We start from the raw sequence: 27802 nt of genomic DNA on the forward strand, positions 1-27802 counted from the left end.
TCTTATTACAGACTTTGTTATGAATCTCAAATTAGCTAAATAAATGGATGACAAATCTAGAATGAACTGATAAGTTTGAGTGTGGAAAACTAAAAGGCAGAAATTGGCTGGTGAAGAAATATTGCCAGGAAAAGTCAGTACTGTAGTTAGTATGACTTTGGCAAAAGGGAAGTATGAGAGAAAGTGGGACAATTGATAACTATCTTAGGTTACATATCAGAGAGCATCTCCTGTTCTCTTCTCACACTTAGAGTGCGGAGTGTGAGCTTGATCATGTAGTGGAGAATATCTGAGCTGGAGGATACCAGACTCTTTCTCACTGGAGCCAGGGCTTAGAGGAGCTCAAAGCAGGGGCAAAGCATCTTATTCTGGACTGACTATCATGACCTGTGAGATAAGAATCTGACTGTGGCAGATAGGAGAGAACTGATATTGTACACATTTTTGTTGGTGATTATTTAATAATCTGCAATATATTAGAGTACATTTCTAACTTACAAGATTATGCATCAGAAGGGTAATAAGGCAACACTTTCACTAATGCTGGAGACTGGATTTCAGTTAGTATATACTATTGAACAGACCTCATTTAGTGATTCTTTGGACCTTTTGCAAAGTTGTGAGGTTTCTCCCTGCATGATGTTCTCAGCGCAATGGGCCATTTTATTTTATGAGGGCTGACTTTCCCTAGAGGGCAAAATAAAGCTGCAAGGCTTTCTTAACTTTCCTTTAGTATGTACTATTTCACCAGATTAAAAGGGGAGAGGCTTACACAAGGAGACACAGCACACTGGGGGCCTATCAAATAGCAGCCTACTATAAGATGCTTAGGTATTTTCATCTAGTGTTCAAAGAGAGCAGTCTGGGCATGTGGGTGGTGATGGATGATGTTAAAGTGGATGAGAACACTCAAAGAAAATAAGTAGCAGAGTAAGTATCTTAGTCCATTTATGTTACTATAACCAAATACTCGAGACTGGGTAATTTACAAATAATAGAAATTTATTTCTTATAATCCCGGAGGCTGAGAAGTCCAAGATATGGCACAGGCCAGTTTGCTGTCTGGTAGGGTCTACTCTCTGCTTTCAAGATGACTCTTTTTTGCTGCATTCTCCAGAGGGGATGAATATTGTGTCTTCTGATGGCAGAAGAGACCTATAGAGATTACATTTCAGTGTGAATTTCAGAAAGGACACATTTAAATCATAGCAGTTAGTAAAACAAAGCAACACAGAAGCCACAGATGTAAATCCTGGAAACTTGGATTTTCAAAAGTCAGAGAGTGGCAAGAAAATGAAAAACAAAACAGAACAAAACAAGAAAGGCTAATCTGAGAAGTGGAAGAAAAACATGGATATTCTGTTATTATAGACACTAGCCTACCATATGATAATTCTCAGCAATGCCAAAAAAAGATGAATTCTGAGAAGTGTCCATGAGAGTTTGTGAATTTAGTTATTCAGAGCTGTTTCAGGATAGTGTTAAGAATAGAAGGCAAATTATAGTGCATTGAGGGTGAGTAGGAGGCAAACAAGTAGAACAAGTCAGATTTTTATGTTAATTTATGTTATCACATTCACTTGTATTATATGAATTATTTCATATCTGTCTATAGTTTTTTGTACTATACCATTTAATTGGAAGCAGACTACTATGCCTACTTTTATCAAGCATTTTCTTTGACTTTCCAAGTAAATTAGATTCTGAAACATTTGAATTTTCTTCTTTTTTCAAGGCATATGAAAGAGTTATGGGTATACATTTTAATGAGTATAGTCTCATAACAAATTTCTTTTGCAAAAATTAAAATAATTTAATTCATTGTGAATTAATGTTATCTGCCTTAAATAAACAAAAGAGTATTTTTGTTACTGAGTTTGCTATTTTTTTTAATAGCTTCATTCAGGTACAGTAATGTACAATAAAACTGTCCATATTTAAACTATGCAATTTGGTGCCTTAACACATGTATGCACACAGGAAATTATCACCATAATGAACATATTCATCACTCCCAAAAGTTTCCCATCGCTATCTTCTAACTCCTCCCATCTTTGTCCCCAGGCAACCTCTGATGTGCTTTCTGACACTATAGATTAGTTTGCATTTTCTGGAATTTTACATAAATGGCATGAATCATACAGTAGATATAGCTTTCTTCTTTTTTTACTCCGTATAACCATTTTGGGATTCAATCATGTTGTGGACTGTAACCATAGTTCATTTCTTTTTATTGTTAAGTAGTATTTTGTTGCATGGATATACCATACTTTATTTATTCACCTATTGATGGACATTTGAGTTGTTCCTAGGTTTTAGCTACTGGAAATAGGCTTTTATGAATATTTGTGTACAAATGTTTGTGTGGGTATATACTTGATGTAGGTGCTCTTAAATTATAAACCTATCATATAAGATTCCTTAAGTTGTGAAGACATAGAACAGAGCCACAATTAAAAATACTTCTCCATAGTTGCTTCAAGAAAATCTAAGTTTCTTCAATACACTATTATAAGGTTAGTAGCATACAATGTTTTCTTTATTTTTTCCCTACTCTGCCATCTATAATCATGGTTCCTCATATTTATTATAAAACCTGTGTATATATAAGAAGCCGTCCTCTACTGCTGATCTGTGTTTTACTCTATTCTTTAATGACTTTAATTTGACTCTGGCTCCATTTGCTGAAGAGTCCTTGTTTGGTTGATCTGTAATCTTGTTACCCAGGCCTGACTTTTGTAACCTCATACCTCTCAATTCCAGTATGTAACCAGCTGCCTGCTTAGGTCACCAGTGCCTGATATCTTTATCACCAGCCTCCAGTTGTTTCCACACCATATCTCCTTATGCTGTTAGTCAGGCTTTTGGTTTCTGACAAATGCACCCAAGTCTACCTTCCTCTTTATTCCAAACTCCTAGACCACATCTGGCTCATATGTGTCGAGTCTTCTTCCTGTGCTATTTGAGCCAATCCAAATCCCAATGTGTGGCTTGATATGCTCGTTTAGCCCTGATGACCGACTACTCTTGGCTCCTGGAGGACTACAGGTTACAGAATTGCCTCTACTTTGTCACAGGCTTGGGTCAGAAGGCTTGTTCATTAGTCACATGTTGCTACAAGTAAATGACACCAGACCTGCTACTGTTGTTGCCATCTACTGGTGAAAAAGTTGACACATTGTGGTCCTGTTATCTGGTTTGTTCATACATATTTAGACAAGGTGTTAAGGTAAAATCTTATATAAAAGAATATCTGTTGCTTATGAACTTAAAATTCATACCAGTTCTCTGATCTGTGTTACTTCTCTTTATATATTTCAGCCACATCAACCTTCTTTGTCTAGCATACTTGTCTCATTTTCACCTTAGGGCCTTTGCATTTGTTGTCCTCTCTTAGAATGCACTTCCGATTTCAAACAAGCTAGTTTCTACCATTGCTCACATCTCAGATGAAATGTGACTACCTTAGAGAGGGCTGCCTTGACCACACCACACCTACCCCACCAATCAATCAATATCTTACTCTGTTACTTTTTTTTTGTAGCATTTATCATTTACTAATTTTCTCATTCATTTATTACTGGTTAATTGACCTCCTGCACACACTCACATATGCATATAAGCACGATGATGACAGAGAGCAAGGAGCTTGCAGGACAGGGCAAAACCATGTCTATACTGAGCAAAGGAGATGTTCAATCAGTATTTATTGTATATGTGAGTACGCAGATTACTTGTTTCTGCCCTTTGATATCCTATTTACCTTTTGAAGTTCAACTTAAGTACCATCTCTTTGAAAACCTCCCCAATCAGATTTGTTTTTTCTCTCGCTCAGCACTCTTAATTCTTCAACTATTACCTCATATTTCCCTTTTTTTGTGTGTTATAGCTGTTATGCCCTCATGCTTAGTCTAAAATGTAGCAGAAGACGGGGTCATATTTGACTTACTTTAATATACATTTCAGACTTAAGACCACAACCGGCCAGGTGCAATGGCTCAGACCTGTAATCCCAGCACTTTGGGAGGCCGAGGTGGTTAGATCATGAGGTCGGGAGTTCAAGACCAGCCTGGCCAATATGGTGAAACTCCGTCTCTACTAAAAACACAAAAATTAGCTGGGCGTGGTGGTGCATGCCTGTAATCCCAGCTACTCGGGAGGCTGAGGCAGGAAAATCGCTTGAACCCAGGAGGTGGAGGTTGCAGTGAGCCAAGATTGCGCCACTGCACTCTGGCCTGGGCGACAGAGTGAGACTCCATCTCAAACAAACAGAAACAGCAACAACAAATACCCACAACCAATGCTGAGAAGATATTTTGTAAAGCCAGGAATAAAGAAAAATCAACCTTATTATAAGACTGTTGACCATTTTATTCTTTTTCTTATTTTGAAATATTTAAAGCATGTGGAAAAGAATCAGTAATGTTATAACCCATACCACCAACAGTGAAATATTCTTATTAAAAACATATTTTTTTTAATTCACTGTGTGATAGTCTTCCATCCTTTTCCCCTCCTTTCTTCCATTAAGCCATCATGACTTTAATGTTTATCATTGCTGTATGTGTGTTTGTGTGTGCATCTTGCCATTACCGTCTCTGTGCATGTGTTCATGTATGAATATCCATTTACAACACATGGTGTTATTCTACTTGTTTTTAAATAGTGGATGTTATTATAGGGTCATTTTACTCTTCACTTATTTCCTCGATATTCTCTTTCTGAGATTGTCCATGTTGATGTATGTAGTGTTAGAATCTAGTGGTAAGATCAATTGTTTTGATTGCTGTGTAATATTCCTTTATATACCTATTTCTCAGTTTCTTTGTCCTTTACCTTGCTTAAACGCACTTGATTTTCCCTTTTCACCTGTACAAACAATACTATAGCGAACATTCTTATACAATTTCCTGTTGCATCGTAGGGAGTTACCCCAGGGTTGTATCGAGAAGTAGAACTTCTGAGTCAGAGACTGTAAACACTATGCTTGGCATTGTGATTAAAAGCACAGGTGCTGGAGCCAGGCTGCTGGGTTCAAATTTCTACCCTTCCACTTACTGACTTTCCCAGGAAGCAAGGAGCGCCAGCTTTTTTTAACCTGTTTTCATGAGCATGCGTGCCCTACCTCAATCCCTGGCATTAAGTAGTCAGCATGGCTTAGGTCCTTTTGGCTCTGGAAGGATCTGCCAGAGCCAATTCCCAGCCGCCACTGCCTAATGCTGGAGCCAGTGCCCAGCAGGCCTGTGGCTTCACATGCAATCACCACTTTGCATTTCTGTACCATTTCTGGTCCAGGGAGAGGTTTATTTTTAAGCCTGGAGATGTTTTTTTCGTTTTCCCTTTTAATATTTTATTTATCATCACTATGCCTCTGGAGCAGAGGGAGTACATCAAAGCATGAACTCTTTGTGTCACCATAACCAGAAGTTGATAATACCTCTATGACCTTTTAAAATAAGCACAGATCTTAGAATCATCTAATTGTAGATATTTGGAGCTAGAAGGTATTTTAGAGATAATTAAGGCTAATGACCTTATTTCATAGGTGAGGGAATTGTGGTCTTAAGAAGTTAAGTGATTTACTGATGTTGCATAGCTAGTTGATGACAGAGCCAGACCAGAGTCTGTGGGTCCCTCAATAGTTTTTAGGTTTTTTTTTTCCATTATATCCACTAGCAAAGCTTTCTCTGTAAGATATATTTACATGTAACATCTTTCTTTTAATATAATTGAAAAAATATACTAGAATTTAAGCAATTAGAAAAATAACACCACATTTTAAACCAGATATAAAATGTTTTCTCTTATACAATACTGAGGTAAATGTAAGAATATAGTATTTACTGCATTTAGTCAAATATATTTTCATTAGAAGGCACAACGCCTTTGCCTCTGTAGGCTCCTGCTGCATTTGGTTTCCTTGACTTATGAAATTTATTAGGATGGGCCCATCAATAATGGCACTGATACTTCCAGCTACCTATAGCACTGGGCTTGAAAATGAACTGTGATGAATGGATATGACCAGCATTAGCAGTGATAGCCTATATTTCTGCTGTCATGTAGAAATGGCAGGTAGTTTAATTTGCCAAAAAAAAAAAAAAAAAAAAATCACTAAGTCACATCAAGTATCCCTTATAATTAGGATTTCTGGACATTTTTAGGACATAAATTCAGAATCTGGTGTCTTTGTTAAAGCCTTTGGAACTGTTTTATTTTATTTCTAGATCTTTTAGCTGTGCCTAAGCATCCGTATGCTGCTATGGAGAACTGGGGACTAAGTATTTTTGTGGAACAAAGAATACTGCTGGATCCCAGTGTTTCATCTATTTCTTATTTGCTGGATGTCACCATGGTCATTGTTCATGAGATATGTCACCAGGTATGAGAAAAAGAATCAGGTGTAAGTATAATGTAAAAGCTATTGAGAATGATTTTGAATAGCTACATTAAGAGCTAAATTATTATCCTCCCAAATAAGTTTTAATTTTATATGGAGCACTGTGTAGTTCTTTCTGGAAGATATGTCATTTTTCTTCAATCATAGGATAAACAAAAACAAACACCCTGGTCGTATTGAGTAAGCCACTGTCATTCCATTTAGTTGAGCAGTGAGATGGCACTGCCACCCAGCAGCCTCTATGGAGCCCCTATCTAGTCAGTTATCAATCTTTCTGTATTTTCTTGTGATTATCAGTGTGTATATAGGGTAAGTGCAGTGATGGCAATGATTTATTGCATTGCTGCAAGATGCAGCTGAGTTTTGTGTACGTGTCAAAATTTGCTTTTGCTGAAATCAATTTGTTAATTCCCCTTTTCCCACCACATAGACACTTAGGAAGTCTTTCACTAACTCAGCCGTGGACTCTTTGTTCTCAAATGATTGATATTTTTTGTCTTGGCATGTTTAGAAATTCATATGTAAATTAGCCAACTTTGTAGTGAAGCTAAGATAAAATTAATTTCATTTTGATTTTATGCATTTTCTCACAATGAATGGACGGCATTAGATTTCGCAGTGCTTATTTGAATCTTAATTTTAGTGGGAAAAAGTCACTGAAAATAGATGTCCATGCCAACAGAAAGTGATACCTGTCCTGGTTACCAGTATTTATGGATAGCTTTAAACTTGTAACACCAGAAATCTCACTGTGATACAGTGTGATTTCAATAAATTGTAAACCCCACACCTTTATGAAAGCTGAAAAAACGAAGGAAAAAGTGATGTGAAAAATGCTGTCAGTGAAAGAAGGTAAACTGTTAAATGCTAATAAATGAATACTGACTTAATGATGAAGTGATGCGGGCCAGACGACTGTTTACATAAATGTCAGCTTTTTTTTTTTTGCGACCGAGTCTTACTCTGTCACCCAGGTTGGAGTGCAATGGTGCAATCTTGGCTCACTGCAATCTTCGCCTCCCAGGTTCAAGTGATTCTCCTGCCTCAACTTCCCAAGTAGCTGGACTACAGGTGCCTACCACCATACCCAGCTAAATTTTTATATTTTTAGTAGAGACGGGGTGTCACCATCTTGGCCAGGCTGGTCTTGAACTTCTTGACCTCAGTTGATCCACCCACCTTGACCTCCCAAAGTGCTGGGATTATAGACCTGAGCCACCATGCCTGGCCCCTAAATGTCAGTTTTTTGCACTGAACCTGTAAGATGTTTGTATCTGCCTTGTTGACCAGATCTCTGAGGTGTGTTCCTTACCCCAGGCTTAAGGGGATCCTTTGCAGAGATGTCTGGGGCTCCTAGTCTATACTAAAGAGGATGGTTTTGACTGTATATCTTGTAATTATTTGAGACAAAAGCAGTTTGCTTTTTGAATGCTCCTATAAATGACAAGTTAGATATATAGTTCTGTTGAAGTGAAAGTGCACTGATAATGTATAATTGTTCGGAGAACTGGATTTCATTTGTTTCATATTCTAAGTTACTTTCTTGTTATAGCTTAGTATTTGTAGGCCACTTACTATGGAGTAAAGAACCAGAAGCTAGGAGAAATACTTAAAATAATTTCCATTGTCATTAACCAATTAATTTCTATGTTACCTTTCCTGCCCGCTGATTTGTAGTCACAATTCTGAAGATAGGATTTCAAGTTACAGGAGAAACATGCATTTTTTATTTAAAAAGTTATTAAAAGATTAAACATTTACTTTGTGGTCCTCAACATACTGAGAGCTGATTTTATTTGTATTTCAATGAAAGATTCTCTTGAAGAATAGATACTTTACTGTTACTATTGAAACTGTCAGCCAAGCTTGTTAATGTGGCTGCTAAAGCCATACATGATCTGGTACTTGCCTGCCTTTCTGGACTCTTTCACGCTTTCCTCCTCCTGGTCCGCTATGTTCCAGCCACACAGGTCTTTCTTCTGTTTCTTAAATAGCTCATTCCCACGTAGAGTCTTCACATTAAGGGTTAATTACATGTCCCTGAAATTCTCCTTCCCAAGCCTTTCTCATGACTGGCTCTCCCTTATCATTGAAGTCTGGGCTCAAATGTCACTTGCTTAGGGAGAATGTTTTTGGTTTTACAATGTAAAGCAGTTCCTCCCTCATTCCTGTAGCACTTTGTTAGGATCTGAAATTGCATTGTTCATTTGCTTATTTATTTTTTTATTGTCTACCTCCCCTCACCCCCCATGCCTCTACAATAAAATGTCAGCTGCATTAGGAGGAACATTATCTAACTTTTCTTCACTGAATCCTGTCTTTAGGCTAGCTCCTGGCATATAATGTATTTTTTGCTTTTTAATGAGAAAAGAATTCCTTTAACGTTTTCCTGAACTAAGCAAGTTTCGAAATAATACATCATTGTCTAATCAAAATACCTTTTAAAATTACATTATTTTTCATAAAGGCATCTTAGAGAATTTTTTTGGTCTAAATCCTTATTATAATAGAATCATGGAAAGTCAAGTGTGAGGGACCTCAAAAACCCTTAGTTTTATCAATCAGCAAATATCTTCTCTGAATTGCCTCTGCCACTAGAGGGTGATGCTTACATACCTCCTGTGATGAACTGCTCACTACCTTTCAAGGCAGTATTTTCCCATCTTTGGCCATCTCAGTCTGTTAGAGGGTTTTCTGCATTTTCAGCAGACATTTACCCATGCTAAGTTCCATTCATTAGTCCTGGTTTGTCACTTGTAGGGTCACAAGAAACAAGCCTTACCTCTTCTACATAATAGGTCTTCAAATATTTGAAGACAGCTCTCATCAGTTTTTCTCCCCTGAGCCCTTTCTTCTCCAAGTCAAATATTCTTTTGTGTTCATTGATCATTCTTTTTTGTTCCTCTCTGAAAGCAAGTATAAAAAAAACTAGTGTTGCCCAAGTACTCAAATAAATCAATACAGTTTTGCCACAACGCATTTTAAGATCACAAAATCAATTGGGGAATTAATTCCAGTTATAATCATCATAGTTTAATACATGCAATTTTAGATAAAATAGTTTGGGGATAGATTTTGTTTGATTTGATGACCATTAATTTTGTTACCGCAGTGGTTTGGTGACCTTGTGACGCCTGTGTGGTGGGAAGACGTGTGGCTGAAGGAAGGGTTTGCTCACTACTTCGAATTTGTTGGTACAGACTACCTCTATCCTGGCTGGAACATGGTAAGTGCCTTTGAATGATTTGAAACTTTTAGTAAAAGGCTGATCTAGTGTTACATTAGGCTTATATCATCGTTAGAGATGGCTAAAGGTACCAACTGATGCATGAAAATGTATCGATAAAATGTAACCAAAAATTTAAATGTTAGTATTCAAGAGTCATCTTTTACTTCTTAGGAACTATATAATCTGATTTGCTATTCATTAGCTTCAAAATGCCACAATTTACCTAAATAGAAATATTTTCAATTGTAGTATTTTATAGTAAAGCAAATTGTCCTTTAAAATAAAGAAGTCAAGAGTAATTAATAATATTTTAAATATACAGAATATATCAAACATAGAAAAATGAGGACTTGACATCTCATTGATGAGATAAAACACAAAAACCATCTAAAAGATATGATGTATTATTGTTGTAGATATGTGTATTTTAGGTTTAAATGACTTAATAAGAGGTCATTAATTAAATTTATGAAGAGTTATTCATATTATACCTATACTTTAGGAATGTCAGAACTTGAAGAAAGGTTTTTGTGCCTGAAGCTGTGCTGTTATAGGGCATCCTAGAAGAAAAAGTAGAAGGAGGGTGTAGTTTTGCTATATGTCTTTTTATATCAGTTTTTCATTTTATATAAGCTTTCACTGATCAATAAGCAACAGTATAATTATCAAATAGAACCCAGGATACATATATGTTGTTCTGAAATTAAAATTTTTTTATTTAAAGTGGTACTATTAAATTAAGTAAAAATTGCAATGTACCAATACTTATCAACTTCCAAAAGCTCAAATTTTATTTTTGACATAGCATAGGTGATTTTATATACACACACACATCTATATACACATACATACATACACATACATATATATACATACATATATATGTTCTTTTAAACCACTTTATTGACGTAAGATTGACATACAAAATGCTGTACATATTTAATGTATGCAACTTGATGAGTTTGGAGATAAGTGTATATTCATAAAACAAATGGTCACCTTTTGTTTTATGCCATAAACGTATTCATCACCTCTAAAATTTTCTTCCTGTCTTCTTTACTTATTGTTATTTGGTGGTAAGAACACAACATGAAATCTGCCCTTCAGCAAGTTTTCAGGTGTATGATACAGAATTATTGAATATACACATTATGCTGTACAGTAGATCTCTAGGACTTACTCATCTTGCATGACTGAAGCTTTGTACCCTTTGTCTAATACATCCTTGTTTCCTCCTCCCCTAAGCCTCTGGCAACCACCATTTTATTCTCTGCTTCCATGAATTTGACTATTTTAAATTTCTTATACAAATGGAATTATGTAGTATTTGTCTATTTTATCTCACTTGGCCTGATGTCCCAAGTTCACTCATGTTGTTACGAATGGCAGAATTTCTTGTTTTTTAAAGGCAGAATAGTATTCTCTTGCATGTATACACCACATTTTCTTTATCCATTCATCTGTCAGTGGATAGACTGCTTCCAAAAATATTTTATACTGCTCCCTTTTGATGTTCTAAAGTATTAATAGGCAGTTATCTACTTGTTTGTTATTGTTCCAAGTATAATTTGAAGAACACTTAAACCAAGGTAAAATATGAAAGCATCTGTAAGTCATCATATAACTCCTCCAACATAAATTTAACTGACTTCTGCTGAGAAAAAAAAAATGAAATTACTTTAACAAAAATGTGAAGATAGTAAAATATTTACAGTGACTGAAACATTTCCAAAAGTATCTTTTGGTTTTTGATGACTTTCAACCAACTTTGTTTAAATTTCTCATTTAATTTTTATTATGCTGTGGATTATTACTGATTTATAATTTTATTATGTTTCAATATTAAAAGATGTCCTTATTACAAGTGACATGTTATGCATAGGTATTGCTTTTTTTAGCTCATTCAGATACTTGTGATAAAATTCTTTCTATTCACCGTTATGAAAAATACATCTTAAATTTAAAAGTAGTCAACAGAATTATAGATGGGGTGAAAACTGACAGCTTTTGATTGTTTTAGCATGGTAATATATCTTCAGTTTCAGTGTCCTCATTCCAAATTTTGTCTTTGACTTTTCATATTTCTTCATCATTTTGTCAGTTACATTCTAAATATAGGAATTCTGGAAAATATTTTTTAGAGGTATTGAAAATGAACACAGAGTGTAAATAAGAAAACTGAGATTTTGTTCTTAATTGAACACAGACCATGCATTAGAAGTATAAAAACCTAGAGGTTAGTCAGATATAAAATTTGATTACTTCTAAATCCATATTTAATAATTAAGAAATGAAAACTAATGACAGAACAATTACAGTGCCACAGAAAACTCATCCTATTAAAGTAGAAAATGAAACAATAAACTCCATCACATTTAATTACACAGTTAATAATGAGAAGAAACAAGTCTTATTATGATGGTCTTTTTTTCTTTCTTTTTTTTTTTTTGAGACAGAGTCTTACTTTGTGGCCCAAGCTGAAATGCAGTGTGGCACCATCTTGACTCAATGCAATCTCTGCCTCCCAGATTCAAGTGATTCTCGTGCATCAACCTCACAAGTAGCTGGGATTACAGGTGTGAGCCACCATGCTGGGCTAATTTTTGTATTTTTTGCAAAGATGGGGTTTCACCATGTTGGCCAGGCTGCTCTCAAACTCCTGACCTTAGGTGATCCACCTGCCACAGCCTGCCAAAGTGCTGGGATTACAGGTCATGATGTGTTTTTGTGTTTAGGTTACATAGATTTAAAAAACTTTCTGCTATTTGATTGCTTTTGCTTTTTAATTTGTGAGATACCTCAATATAAATCCAGAAAACCTACAAGTAGAAACTCTATAGAGTTTCTGCCCCTCCATATGTAATTATTACCTTCTTTGCAAACAAAATTTTAAGAATAAGATAACCACATAAATAAGAGAGGATATTAAGTGCCTTGAAGGCTGTGCCAGCACTAATTTTCATAATGGCATCAGCAAAAGAGTGAAAGAAATACTCAGAAGAATAAGAGTGACAGCTGCATCAGCAGTAACTCATACTATTGTGATATGCATAAAAGCTTTCCTGTAAGTGCATGGCTTAAGGTTCACTAGACCTAAGCCTGTAATAGAAAAACCAGAAGTCAGGCTCATGTCAGGAGTAAAGAAATTCAGGAAGTTGACCTATTTTGCCATTAATCTCAAAAACAGTGCATTTTTAGGCATCAAGGCTCAAACACTGAAAAACAATTTTATCTGCTAGAGAGATATTATGGCAATCTACCTTCCATGGACTAGCAATAAAGAAGCCCAGAATTACATAGTATTGTTAAGGAAGCTCTTGTTCTGACTTAGGCCAATATACTTCGCTTAACTGTTAGTAAAATCTTAGGTTGTATGTATGTGTGTTTTCAGAGTCACTTTCTGATATAGAATTAAGGAACACTACATATAATAAAATTATCACAATAAGCTTTTTGTGATAATTTTGTCCTCTAGCACACTAATCAAGTTTACCATTTTGCAGATATGGGGTTTTACAGGGAGTATGACACAAGTCAGGGGGATAGATTGGAAATAAGAAGCTCGGATTCCAAGAAAAGCATTTCCCCTAACTCATTCTTATCATTTGAAAAATGGGAGAATTATAGTGACTTAGTATGTCCACATAATTTTTTTGAAGACAAAATAACTTATGAGGTCTTTGAAATGTATGAACTGCTATACAAATGTGAGTAGGCATCATGGGCCTGGGAAAATAAATTCTCTATTAGAAAAGTACATCGATTTTACATATAGATACTGTAACATTTCCAATCCTAGTAATCCATTTTGGCTTCTTAGGCTTATACCAATTATTTATACATACAAGATAAACTTGGTATCTAAATTCAGTCTCACCAAATAAATTCTTATCTATACTGGCAATGTGGACTATTCCATAGGAACGTAAGCCTTAGATAATGTTTCATTCATCAAAGAGAAGTGTCAAGATCATTAGAAACAACCTCCTCAGCTTAGGGCTGAAGACACATTTCAAAGAGGATTCATGGCATGAATAGTCTTTTTGCCTGATGTTATTTTATCAAAGTTGGCTGTTAGTGACAACATTATTGGTTGGACTAAGTTACAGTATGCCATTGACAGCAATCATATTAAATCTTATTGTGTTTCCTCAAAACAGATAAAAAGAACTGACACAGCACAGTAACTGTTCTTCAACAACTCTTGATCGTTTTAATTTGAAAAAAGTTTATGTTAAAATAATTTTACTACAGCAAAAAGTTGCTTATTAAAATACTGCAATGGAGAACTCCTTATTTTAAAGACCTGGTGCCAATGCAGGTCAAGTCATATCCCCTGTGTGTATTGCATAGGTTTCATTATAATTCGTGTAGTCTATATTCTAGGTGACTCCTTCAGGTTCCTGAATGTAGTATTACAAGAAAGTGCTTCTATAATGAGAATCATTAAACATGAGCGTATGTTCTTTCATTAAAGAACTTGGGAAGATAAAGAGCTTCACCCACCAAAAACATAAGTTATACTTTGATAAAGTCAGCAGACTGGAATTTTTCTCCTAATTTTTGTAAGGACACACACCTGAGCATAAAGATTATTATTAATGCAACTAAAGTTCAGTCTGCAAAATAACTCCTCTAAAGTAATAAACTAGAAGGTGATCCAATTGTTTTCATTTATTGATATTTTATTCTGAAATGACTGATACCCAGTGAATGTGAGAAATTTAAAGGCTTCTTAGGGCTGGACTGAAGGGCTTTTGGTCTTTTCGATCCTGTTCAGTTGCTTAAAAGTGACATTTACATTGAGAGACCATAAGGAAAGTAGAAAGTGTGCCTGTTTGGGTCTCATGGAATCCCAGTCTTTGAAACGGACCTCTTCTCTGACTGCATTTTCCTTTCTCTGTTCCCTCCTGCCTTTTAACGCTATTTTATTTTTACTCAGGAGAAGTTGAGAAAATCATTGACTAACTGAAATATAGCTGATTTGCTCTACAAGCAAACTTTTATCCTTACTGAAAATATAAACTTCTTTTTAAAGAATAGAAATATCTTTTCAAAAAACCAGCTCCTGGATTCATTGAATTATTGGAGGTTTTTTGTGTCTCTATCTCCTTCAGTTTTGCTCTGATCTTAGTTATATCTTGCCTTCTGCTAGCTTTTGCTCTTGCTTCTCTAGATCTTTTAATTGTAATGTTAGGGTGTCAATCTTAGATCTTTCCTGCTTTCTCTTGTGGGCATTTTGTGCTATAAATTTCCCTCTACACACTGCTTTAAATGTGTCCCAGAGATTCTGGTATGTTGTATCTTTGTTCTCATTGGTTTCAAAGAACATCTTTATTTCTGCCTTCATTTCGTTATGCACCCAGTAGTCATTCAGGAGCAGGTTTTTCAGTTTCCATGTAGTTGTGCGGTTTTGATTGAGTTTCTTAATCCTGAGTTCTAGTTTGATTGCACTGTGGTCTGAGAGACAATTTGTTATAATTTTTGTTCTTGTACATTTGTTGAGGAGTGCTTTACTTCTAGCTATGTGGTCAATTTTGGAATAAGTGCGATGTGGTGCTGAGAAGAATGTATATTCTGTTGATTTTAGGTGGAGAGTTCTGTAGAAGTCTATTAGGTCCGCTTGGTGCAGAGTTGAGTTCAATTCCTGGATATCCTTGTTAACTTTCTGTCTCGTTGATCTGTCTAATGTTGACAGTGGGGTGTTAAAGTCTCCCATTATTATTGTATGGGAGTCTAAGTCTCTTTGTAAGTCTCTAGGGACTTGCTTTATGAATCTGGGTGCACTTGTATTGGGTGCATATATATTTAGTATAGTTAGCTCTCCCTGATGAATTGATCCCTTTACCATTATGTAATGGCCTTCTTTGTCTCTTTTGGTCTTTGATGGTTTAAAGTCTGTTTTATCAGAGACTAGGATTGCAACCCCTGCTTTTTTTTTTTTTTGTTTTCCATTTGCTTGGTAGATCTTCCTCCATCCCTTTATTTTGAGCTTATGTGTGTCTCTGCATGTGAGATGGGTCTCCTGAATACAGCAAACTGATGGGTCTTGACTCTATCCAGTTTGCCAGTCTGTGTCTTTTAATTGGACCATTTAGTCCATTTGAAAAGATCAACAAAATTGATAGACTGCTAGCAAGACTAATAAAGAAGAAAAGAGAGAAGAATCAAATAGGTGCAATAAAAAATGATAAAGGGGATATCACCACTAACCCCACAGAAATACACATTACCATCAGCGAATACTATAAACACCTCTACACAAATAAATTAGAAAACCTAGAAGAAATGGATAACTTCCTGGACACTTACACTCTCCCAAGACTAAACCAGGAAGAAGTTGAATCCTTGAATAGACCAATAGCAGGCTCTGAAATTGAGGCAATAATTAATAGCCTACCAACCAAAAAAAGTCCAGGACTAGACGGGTTCGCAGCTGAATTCTACCAGAGGTACAAAGAGGAGTTGGTACCATTCCTTCTGAAACTATTCCAATTAATAGAAAAAGAGGGAATCCTCCCTAACTCATTTTATGAGGCCAACATCATCCTGATACCAAAGCCTGACAGAGATACAACAAAAAAAGAGAATTTTAGACCAATATCTCTGATGAACATCAATGTAAATATCCTCAATAAAATACTGGCAAACCGGATCCAGCAGCACATCAAAAAGCTTATCCACCATGATCAAGTGGGCTTCATCCCTGGGATGCAAGGCTGGTTCAACATATGCAAATCAATAAACATAATCCAGCATATAAACAGAACCAAAGACAAAAACCACATGGTTATCTCAGTAGATGCAGAAAAGGCCTTTGACAAAATTCAACAGCCCTTCATGCTAAAAACTCTCAATAAATTCAGCATTGATGGAACGTATCTCAAAATAGTAAGAGCTATTTATGAAAAACCCACAACCAATATCATACTGAATGGGCGAAAACTTGTAGCATTCCCTTTGAAAACTGGCACAAGACAGGGATGCCCTCTCTTGCCACTCCTATTCAACATAGTGTTGGAAGTTCTGGCTAGGGCAATCACGCAAAAGAAAGAAATCAAGCGTATTCAGTTAGGAAAAGAAGAAGTCAAATTATCTCTATTTGCAGATGACATGATTGTATATTTAGAAAACCCCATTGTCTCAGCCCAAAATCTCCTTAAACTGATAAGCAACTTCAGCAAAGTCTCAGGATACAAAATCAATGTGCAAAAATCACAAGCATTCTGATACACCAGTAACAGACAAACAGAGAGCCAAATCATGAATGAACTTCCATTCACAATTGCTTCAAAGAGAATAAAATACTTAGGAATCCAACTTACAAGGGATGTAAAGGACCTCTTCAAGGATAACTACAAACCACTGCTCAGTGAAATAGAAGAGGACACAAACAAATGGAGGAACATACCATGCTCATGGATAGGAAGAATCAATATCGTGAAAATGGCCATACTGCACAAGGTAATTTATAGATTCAGTGCCATTACCCTTAAGCTGCCAATGACTTTCTTCACAGAATTGGAAAAGGCTGATTTAAAGTTCATATGGAACCAAAAAAGACCCCGCATTGCCAAGACAATCCTAAGCCAAAAGAACAAAGCTGGAGGCATCATGCTACCTGACTTCAAACTGTACTACAAGGCTACAGTAACTGTACTGGTACTGGTACCAACAGCATGGTACTGGTACCAACACAGAGATATAGACCAATGGAACAGAACAGAGTCCTCATTAATAATACCACACATCTACAGCCATCTGATCTTTGATAAACCTGACAAAAACAAGAAATGGGGAAAGGAGTGTCTATTTAACAAATGATGCTGAGAAAATTGGCTAGCCATAAGTAGAAAGCTGAAACTGGTTCCTTTCCTTACTCCGTATATGAAAATTCATTCAAGATGGATTAGAGACTTAAATGTTAGTCTCTATAACATTAAAAAATATAAAAACTATAAAAACCCTAGAAGAAAACCTAGGTAATACCATTCAGGACATAGGCATGGGCAAGGACTTCATGTCTAAAACACCAAAAGCAACGGCAACAAAAGCCAAAATTGACAAATGGGATCTAATTAAACTAAAGAGCTTCTGCACAGCAAAAGAAACTACCATCAGAGTGAACAGGCAACCTACAGAATGGGAGAAAATTTTTGCAATCTACTCATCTGACAAAGGGCTAATATCCAGAACCTATAAAGAACCCAATCAAATTTACAAGAAAAAAACAAACAACCCCATCAAAAAGTGAGCAAAGGATATGAACAGACACTTCTCAAAAGAAGACATTCATACAGCCAACAGACACATGAAAAAATGCTCATCATCACTGGCCATCAGAGAAATGCAAATCAAAACCACAATGAGATACCATCTCACACTAGTTAGAATGGCAATCATTAAAAAATCAGAAACAACAGGTGCTGGAGAAGATGTGGAGAAATAGGAACACTTTTACACTGTTGGTGGGATTGTAAACTAGTTCAACCATTGTGGAAAACAGTGGCAATTTCTCAAGGATCTAGAAATAGAAATACCGTTTGACCCAGCCATCCCTTTACTGGAGATATACCGAAAGAATTATAAGTCATGCTACTATAAAGGCACATGCACACGTATGTTTATTGCGGCCCTATTCACAATAGCAAAGACTTGGAATCAACCCAAATGTCCATCAATGACAGACTGGATTAAGAAAAAGGATGAGTTCGTATCCTTTGTAGGGACATGGATGCAGCTGGAAACCATCATTCTCAGCAAACTATTGTAAGAGCAGAAAACCAAATACCACATATTCTCACTCATAGGTGGGAATTGAACAATGAGATCACTTGGACACAGGAAGGGGAACATCACACACTGGGTCCTATTGTGAGGAGGGGGGGGGGGATAACATTAGGAGATATACCTAATGTAAATGACGAGTTATTGGGTGCAGCACACCAACATGGCACATGTATACATAGGTAATAAACTTGCACGTTGTGCACATGTACCCTAGAACTTAAAGTATATAAAAAAAAAATTTACAACCTAAAAAAAATGGCAAAAAAAAAAAAAGAATAGAAACATGTTTTTCCAATTTAAGAGGAACTGGGGACCTGCAGCTCACTGTTACGGGAGAAAAGTTTGTCTTTCTCCTAGCATTTGCAGTTAGAGCAGATTTTGGCACTGGTGGATAATGGGCCTATAGCAAGGACAAAGAAACTACAAAGAGGATATAAGAGCAGCAATGAGAGCAGCAGCTAGTGCCGTTAAAGCAAAATATCTCTTGTGCTGTAGCTGTGCTCTGAGTACATGTTTGAGGAATCCTAATGTGCATATGCCCCATGCATTGAGGATGAGACTAGAACTCCAAGGGTGTATGTATTCAGATAATTCAAAAAGAATGTCCGAGTTAAGCAGGCCTGACACTGGAATCTAACCAGTGGAGACTGAAGAGTTATTAATATTTTTTAGCAAAAACAAACAAACAAACAAACAAACAAACAAACAGTTAAAATAAGAGCTGTACCTGTTACACTAACGGGTTAAACTAGCTTTCACTGAGGCTAATGCAATAACAACTTATATTTACAATTTTTTTCTCATTTTAGGACTAATTCTGTGCATTTTAGAACATGTCTTATTGTAGCATTGGTACCCATGTTAAGAACATCTGTTAGAAAGATGAATGAGTAAGGCTGGACAATCTTTGTTAATTGTTGAAGTATATTAACTGATGTAGAAATTGTGTAACACAAATACATTTTTTAGTATAATACTACAACTGAAGAATACATAATATATACATATTTCATTTTGTTTGCACTTGTAGTTCTTTTATAAAAATCAAGACTTTGGATTCACAGTTGCTTGGGAAATAGAAACTTTTGAAGAGCCTCAATGTTATAAAGATGTGTTAAGTTTCAGGAAATGAAAATCTGTTTATTTCATTGCTTCAAATAGAAGACCAGCTTTTACTAAGTAAGATATCTTTAGAAAAGGAAGATAAAGCAAACATAATTCATAAGTATTCATGTATATTCACTGTATATTCACATATATTTCTATCTACTCAGGTAAGTATCTGGAAGGTTTGTTAGTCACATTACCTCAGATTCTTTCTTACATGAATTTTTAAAATGTAAAATAAAGCTGAAAATTAAAAAATTATACATGTTTTTAAAGGATGATTTTTTTAAAGCAAAGTCATTTTGCTCAGAAAGATTGTTTCAGGTTTTGTATTCTTTAAACCTAGAGATTTAAGATGAATTAGCATTCCCTATGGAATAAAGTATTTCTTCTGAGCACTGTGTTAGGATTTGCATAGTGTCAAGGTCCTTTTACATTTTTGTAGGAGTTACAAAACCAACCAGTAACCTTACGGCATTAGACACTTTCTAAGAAGAAAATACTTACTAAACCTGGAGTCTAACAATAATGCAAGGCCATCCTTTCTCATACCTAGAAATACCGCAGGGAAAATGAACCTCTTCATTCTCTTTTCAAGTAAGAGCAGTTCATAAGCAGAATATTCCAGCTTGCTACAAAACTGTCAGACACCACTTGATAAACAAAAAAATTGATAATCCAAAAATTATACTAAAATGACAAAATGTCTTCTTAGACATTATTATTCTCAAATATATAATAGTGACCGTAGCATATGAGACAACTGTTTTATCTGTCCTTCTCACCACTCCTGGTAAAAACGTTATTCTCTTTTAATATATGAATGTTCAACATCTGATGTTATTCAGCATGTCCCCAGGTAAAATGAATTTGCCTTGCAAAGCCTCTAACATAAACATAGCCAAAACTAAAAGCTGGGGACACAGAGGGCAACCAAAGAAAAATTCATTAATTTTCTAATTATTAATCATCCTTAACCAGACAGCTATATGTTTTAAAAGACATTAGAACACAATTCATTTCTAAGCAAGCAGTGATTGTCTCAGTCCATAACACTTTATGGGACTTTTCTTTTTTCTTTTTATCAAGGTTACTTTAATACTATTCAAGATATTACTAGAGAAGGATGCCAGAAATAAAAGTAGTGAGTTCAAGTGATACAATAAAAAAAAATCAGAAAAATAGAAAAGAGCCTTCTGTGAAGAGAAAATTAGGAAAAAAGGGTAATTTGAGGTTTATGAAGATTTTGCCTCAGTTACTCCTTTAACCGTTTTAATTATAAAGACTCATATAGCATTTACTTTGTACCTCTAAACACTTGACATATATTAATTCACTGTGAAATAGAGTAAGACCTGCCAGTATCTGGAGAATGCATAATTTCTCTATTGTCTTTTTTTTTTTTTTTTTTTTTTTTTTGAGTCTGAAGAGTGTTATATTGGCTAGATCACTGTTCAGTTCTGCCATTCAGGCAGCTCTTCTCAACCATGAATTCAAAAAAGACTTTTGGTAGGACATGTTTTGACATTGAGCTGAATAACTTCTGTGAATATACCATTCACAAACTTGAGTGAGCTCCCTTTGAAAATTGTTATGTCTTTAGCTTTGTACCTTTTCCTAGGATTGATGAAATAAAATTCTACTGATTACAGTCTTATTTTTGTCAGTTTGTGTCATATGCATCATTAAAGATGAAGATACATGGGAATGCTTTTCTCCCCTTAGCACCCACTTCAAAAACACCTGTGTCCAATTAATTCCCTTAATCATTTTAGTTTTTCTTCTCCGGATTTTATTTATAGTTCAGTGAGGCCCTTCTTAAGTGCTGTTAATGGTATACTAGGTCAATAATTGTATATAAGTTAGTTTGATGTATTGCTGCTATATTTTTTCTCATTCCATTCATTCATATATTTCATTCATTCTATTTATTTCCGTCAAAGAATTGTCAAGTACCTAAAGTAAGCCACTCATACTAATTTCTATGGAATAAATCTCATGATAATATTAATATGGAATTGGTATCTATCAGTTTCTTGTGTACTTTGTATTTATCTTTTGCTTGGTGGCTTCAGTTAGTAGATGTATATAAATTTAGGATTTTTTTTTTTTTTTTTAGGCTCTTAGCTGACTGATCACACCTCTGTCAGAAGTAGCTTTTTTACAGAGCAGCTCAAAAATACAGAGCCATCACCTCAGTCAGGTTGTTCACATTCATAGATATATTTGAAAAGTAAAATTGGGCATGGTAAGTTTCAGAGGATTAGCAAAATCATAGAACAATCCGAACTTTTAGCTACCTATTATTTTTATATTACATGACTCAAGCATATTTTGTAATGTTTGCTCAGATTAACCAACTTACAATGGCCATTTCATTAGATTTTTGAGTATCTTTCTGCTCAGGTAAGTTATGTTTTTGAGTATTGCTTCTTTCCCTAAACATCACAGCTTTGCTTGCAAGATAGGTTACTAAAAAAGCAGATTTCTGTTCTTTTGATTGTAGTGGCAGTGGTGGTAGTATGGTAGAATATTTTCATCTAAATATTGTTTATTTTATAAGTTTCCTGACTAAAGACAAGTTTAGATCGATTGCCTCTTCAGAGGAAAATTTGGCATTAATTACATTCTGTTCCTAACTATTCGCATGACTGGTCCAATTTGAGGCACTTGAATCATGATACACTATTGATGATGACTAATTAAAAACTAAAAAACTGTATAAACAAATTTATTGCCCTAGTTTTAAAACAGGGAAGTTTTCTTGAAATTGTTGGCTTCTTTAGAGAGGTGACAGGACATATAACTTACCAGGCCTAAAAATAATTTGGCTTCCTACAACAAGATAATATTTTCAATTTATTGCTAAGTATTTTGCTGGCATATTTCGGTTCTTCATTGACCAAATATTTCCAAGGATTAATCTGCACTGACTTGTTCTTTTTCTTCTTTCATTTAATAAACACTTACTGGATGCCTCCCCGCCTTTTTTTTTTTTTTTTTTTGCTGGTTTCTCATTAGGGATGGGAGACACTCAAATAAGTATGGAACATCAACGCCCTCTAAGTCTCACAGACCTTTTTTACCAATTTAGTTAGATTATCTTCATTAAAATTAGAGTAATGCTACTTTACAGTTAGCTAGAATGAAGTTCAATTCCTTTTTCTACCTATCCCATGAATTAAATTTTTGGCTGTCTGATACTTAATAGCTGTGTGATCTTGTTTATTCCTCTTCAAAATATGTATGAAATCCCCAGGTTGTTTATATCACAGACTAGTTTTAAGAATTAAAGAAATCTATATTCTTACTATCATTTTTAATCAATATTTTTGTTATTAGGTAGTTAAGTGTAATAGTATTATCTGCAGGGTAATAATATTTTAACATTTTTATACTTTATAAATGGATTTCAAATTCAAATTTTACGTTCTGAAGAGCAAACCTTTTCTCTACTCATTATATAATCAGTTTATAAATATTATAATAATTTACTTTGAAATAAAGTTTTATATGATAGGTTCTTACTTGATTAACTTTCTGGGCTCTTCGTATGCTATATGTTCTAGAGTTGTTTGCTATGGGTTATCAAAATTTTCAAATTCCAAAAAATATATTTTTTATATTCGTTGGAAATATAAAGACTTCTTATTATCTGACAAATGTAAGGTTTTATCAGACTGGGTTATTTGATATATTGACAATTCATATCACATTGAAAGTAAAGTACAAAAATGGTTTATTTTATAAAATCTATTGATCAATTAATAACAATAATAATTTTGTTACAGAATTAAGATCAGTTGAATGGATATTTATTTTATAAATTAACATAAATTCATCACCATGTTAATAACTTCTGGGAGTCGATTAGCTCATCCTTGGAATTCTTCCAAACCTGAATGGTATGAGAAAGTTTCCATTAGAAATTTAAATGGAAATATAATCTGTTTAAGAAAATTAGTCAGTATACATTTAAAAATGCTCTGAATTACATTTTGTCAATCAAAAAAATGCCTTAATTCTCTTATGTGTCTGCATAATATTGGAGATAACTCTCTGTGACTAATGTGCAAAATGAATGGATAAGTGTGAAAAAAGATTAGCCAATTTGATGTTATTGAAATGTCTTATCAGACTGTTAAAAAATTTAGCATGGAGGAAAATAGTCTTACTGCCAAAGTAGGTATAAAATTCTTGAAAAGGTGAAGGAGGTATTATCTCCTAGAAACTTAAAATCTATGTACAGGATCCTGAAGTGAAATTTTCTAGAAGAATGGGAATGAGTTCATGTTAACTAGCAAAGAAGAGAAAGCAAGTATTCCCCACTAATGATATATGCTTTATCAGGGACTGTTTATAGTCATTTAAATAGGGACTATTTATTTCACCATCGTTTCTCAGCATTTATCTGAAAGTTTAGCATATATGAGATGCTCAGCAATACAAATCTGGCCAAAAATTAACAGAAAGTTATGAAATGAATGTTAACAAATGTCAAGATCACTTATGAAAGGTTATAATAGTTTCTATGTTGCTATTAGGAATGCATTAATTGAACAAAAGAAGATATTGAAATTAGAATACCTATGAAACTATATTGGATAAATGTTTTGAGGAAACATGAAAAGGTGGCAACAAATCCTGAAGGTTGGCTGTCAGCAAGATGGCCAACAAGAAGTTTTTAGTGTTCTTTTCTCCCCACAAGAAAAGTCCTCAAACAACAAAGAAATAACTACATTTTGACCAAAATAGCTAAAGGAGAGCTTCATAGAACAGCAAAGAAAGAGCAGAAATCTTGTAGAGCACCGAAACTCAGGATGGCTGTGTAGGGAAGGGAAGGAAATTCATTGCCTCCATCACCCCATTCCCGGGGTGGAATCAAATCAGAACCAGGAGGGACAACTTCCTGCAGAGAAAAGGTAAACAAGAGGACCCAGGTAGCCTCAATCACCACCATGGATGCTGTGGTCTTTGCTACTGGAGACTCCTTCAGTCTTCGTAGGCTCAGAGCCCAGCTGAAGAAGCTCTCCAGAGTCCACACACTGAGCTACACCCAGGGAAGGAGTGCGGCTATTCCCCATCCCCATGGCTCAAGTTGCTACTGTACTGTGCCACCTTGAATTAGAGCCACTATTAGAGTGTGTCCTGCTCCAGGGGTGAGTAGTCATTGTACCCTCCCATCCCTGAGACTTTGTTGCCCCTGCAATATGCCCACCTGGTAGCATGCCATTCCTGAGCTGATCTGCTGCTATTTCTTACCTCCAAGGGGCAAGCTACTGTGCAACTGCTCCAACCACTGCATTCCAGTGGCTGGTGCACCCTCCTCCTAGAGCTGAGCTGAAGTAGCACCCCAGCCCCTGGGGACCTCAAGCCTCCTGCACACCACAACAGTCACATCTCTGGCATCACAGCTGAGTGCCCTGCCCCTGGGGACATCAGGGGGCCTCTGCCACACCAGAGCAGTTGACCCCTCCCCATTCTATAGGTGAGGCAGCATCCTGTCCCTGGGGATCTGAGTCTCAGGAATACCAGAGCAGTTTCACCCCCAATGTCACAGCTAACTATGAGTCCTGCCCCATACAAAGGGATGCAGAGGCTCTGTTGACCCATGTAGTCACATTTTATGGGGCTGAGAAGATGTAATATCTTGTGTCCTGGAGAATCAGAGCTTTGGCTGAGCTGAACTATCTTGACCTCCAGGCTGAGCAGGTGCCCTGATTGAGATTCTAAGATATCCCACCTCTATAGGGAGTGGTCATTTCTGCACTGCTTCCCACCCTTCAGCTCCCAAGCCGTATTGACATCTTGCTATTCCTGGGTACTTGCTGCTGCTGCACCTGGTGTCACAGAACCCGTTCAGCTTAGTTCCGTCATCTCAGGGTCTACAGTCACCACTGTGTGGTACCTCATACCCCACTGTGTTTTGTTGGTTCCAGGTCCTGCATTGCAGCTGTACCCTGCTCCAGGAGGCCTTAGCCTCTGGAGAACCTATTCTTCCCCAGAGACATGTCAATACTGTGCCTTGATGCTTAGGATCAAAACTACAGCCACACCCCAGTTCCCTGGGTCCAGGTTGCTGGGATGTGCCTCAGAGCAACAGTTCTTACCTCTGTGGGAGAACTGCACCCACTCATACCTTGGAAAGTGAAGCTGCAACTCAAGTCCCAGGTGCTATAATGGTTAGTCTTATAAGACCCTGATCCCAGAAACCTGTCTTCACAGTTTATCTGAGCACCCATGCTTTGAATCCAAGTACCACATGCCTGTGGGCCATGTCAGACCTGACACCAAGAGAGATCCCCTCAGATAAGACTCCTACTGTAGGAAAGATAAGAAGAGAAGGATCCCTAAAGTCTTTGCCCTAATAACCTATGCAGCCACCATCACTTCCACAAATTCCTGCAGCCAAGACCACTGAGGTACCACAATTATTGCTAATGTAGATAACAACTGAAGAAGCTATACAAAGACTATACCACTTCACCCACATGGAACCAGAGCACCTTAACCCTGCCCAATTGGCACCCATAGGTCCATCTGCAGGTAAAAGTATTAGCCTCCAAAAGCCACTCTTAGCTTAGAAGAGGTGACTGCACCACTAAATATGCAGACATAGATGCAGGACACAAGAAACATGAAAAAGCAAGGAATCCTGACTCTATCAAAGGACATAATTATCCAGCAACTAACCTGCAAAGAAACAGAAATTTACAAACTGCCCAATAAGGAATTTAACATAATAATCTTAGGGAAACTCAACAACATACAAAAAGAACACAAATAGACAATGAAGTCAGGAAAGCAATTCATTATCTGAGTGAGGAGTTCAACAAGAAGAGATAGATATTATTAAAAAAGAACCAAATCAAATTTATGGAACTATAGGGTTCAGCTGTAAATAAAAAATACACTGAAGAGCTTCAGCAGCAGACTAGAACAAAAAGAAGGAAGAATCTTGAAGATAGGTCTTTCAAAATGATTGTCAGAACTTTATTTTTTTTTAATTAAAAACTGTGTAGTCAATGGGATTTATAGGACACCATTAAGTAAAGAAATATTCACATTATGCAATTTTCAGAAGGAAAAGAGAAAAAGAAAGAGAAGACTTACTTAATGAAATAATTGCTGAAAATTCTTAAATCTTGGAAGTGATGTGGTCAAAAGTCCCCAAACAGTTCCCAAACAGAAACAACTCAAAGATTTCTTCTCCCTGGCACTTTTTGACCATACGATCAATAGTGAAAGACAAAGAGAAAATTTTAAAAGCAGCAAGACAAAAGCATAGTCACATATAAGGAGACCTCCATTAGATTATCAGTGTATTTCTCAGCAGATATCTTGCAGGCCAGGAGAGAATGGGATGATATTTTCAAAGTACTGAAAGAAAAAAAAAAAAAAAAACCTTTTTAGACAAGAATACTATACCCAGCAATTTTGTCCTTCAGAAACTAAGGAGAAATAAAGTATTCCTCAGACAAGCAAAAGTGAAATGAATATATTACCGCTGTACTTACAAGAAATACTTAAAGAAGTTCTTCAAATGAAAATTTAAGAATGGTAATTACTCTCATGAATATGTAGAAAAGTATAAAACTACTGGTACAGGTAAATTTATAGTCAGATCCAGAATACTTCAATATAGTGATGGTGGTGTATAAATGCAATATATCTTTAGTATGAAGGTTAAAAGTCAAAATTAACTAAAGCTACAAAAAGTTCAGGAACACACAGTAACAAAAGATATGAATTGTGACATCAAAAACATAAACCGTGGAAGGAGATGATAAAAGTTCAGAGTTTTTGTGTGCAACAGAAGTTAAGTTGTTATCAGCTTACAACAGTTGGTTATAACTATGAGATGTTTTATGTAAGCCTCATGACAACCACAAAAAAAAAAAATCAGCAAATATACAAGCAATAATTAGGAAGGTATCAAAGCTCAGAATTACAGAATATTATCAAATCACGAAAGTAGATAATAAGAAAGGAAGAAAGGAGCAAAGGAGTTATAAAACAACCAGAAAACAAAGAATAAAATGGCAATACTAACCTATCAATAATAACCCTGACTGTAAATGGCTTAAATAATCAAAAAACATAGAGTGGCTGAGCGTATAATAAAACAAGATCCAACTAGATGCATCCTACAAGAGACTCAAGCTTTAAGGAGACACATAGGCTGAGAGTGAAAGGGTGGAAGGATTCCGTGTAAATTGTAACCAAAAGAAAGCAGGGGTGACTATACTTATATCTAATAAAATAGACTTCAAATC

General features: G+C 35.7%; 1 protein-coding gene across 1 annotated transcript in view; it reads left to right on the top strand.

The window, feature by feature from the left end:
* The window catches only part of TRHDE (thyrotropin releasing hormone degrading enzyme), a 412928-nt gene that overhangs the window by 202326 nt on the left and 182800 nt on the right, over window positions 1–27802 (top strand). Inside the window, exons 4-5 of the mRNA XM_023226560.3 lie at window positions 6228–6382; window positions 9513–9626. Coding sequence (XP_023082328.1) covers window positions 6228–6382; window positions 9513–9626 — 269 coding nt within the window. The remainder of the gene's footprint in view (window positions 1–6227; window positions 6383–9512; window positions 9627–27802) is intronic.

The sequence above is a fragment of the Piliocolobus tephrosceles genome, chromosome 10, assembly GCF_002776525.5.
Source record: "Piliocolobus tephrosceles isolate RC106 chromosome 10, ASM277652v3, whole genome shotgun sequence".
Classification (NCBI taxonomy): Eukaryota; Metazoa; Chordata; class Mammalia; order Primates; family Cercopithecidae; genus Piliocolobus; species Piliocolobus tephrosceles.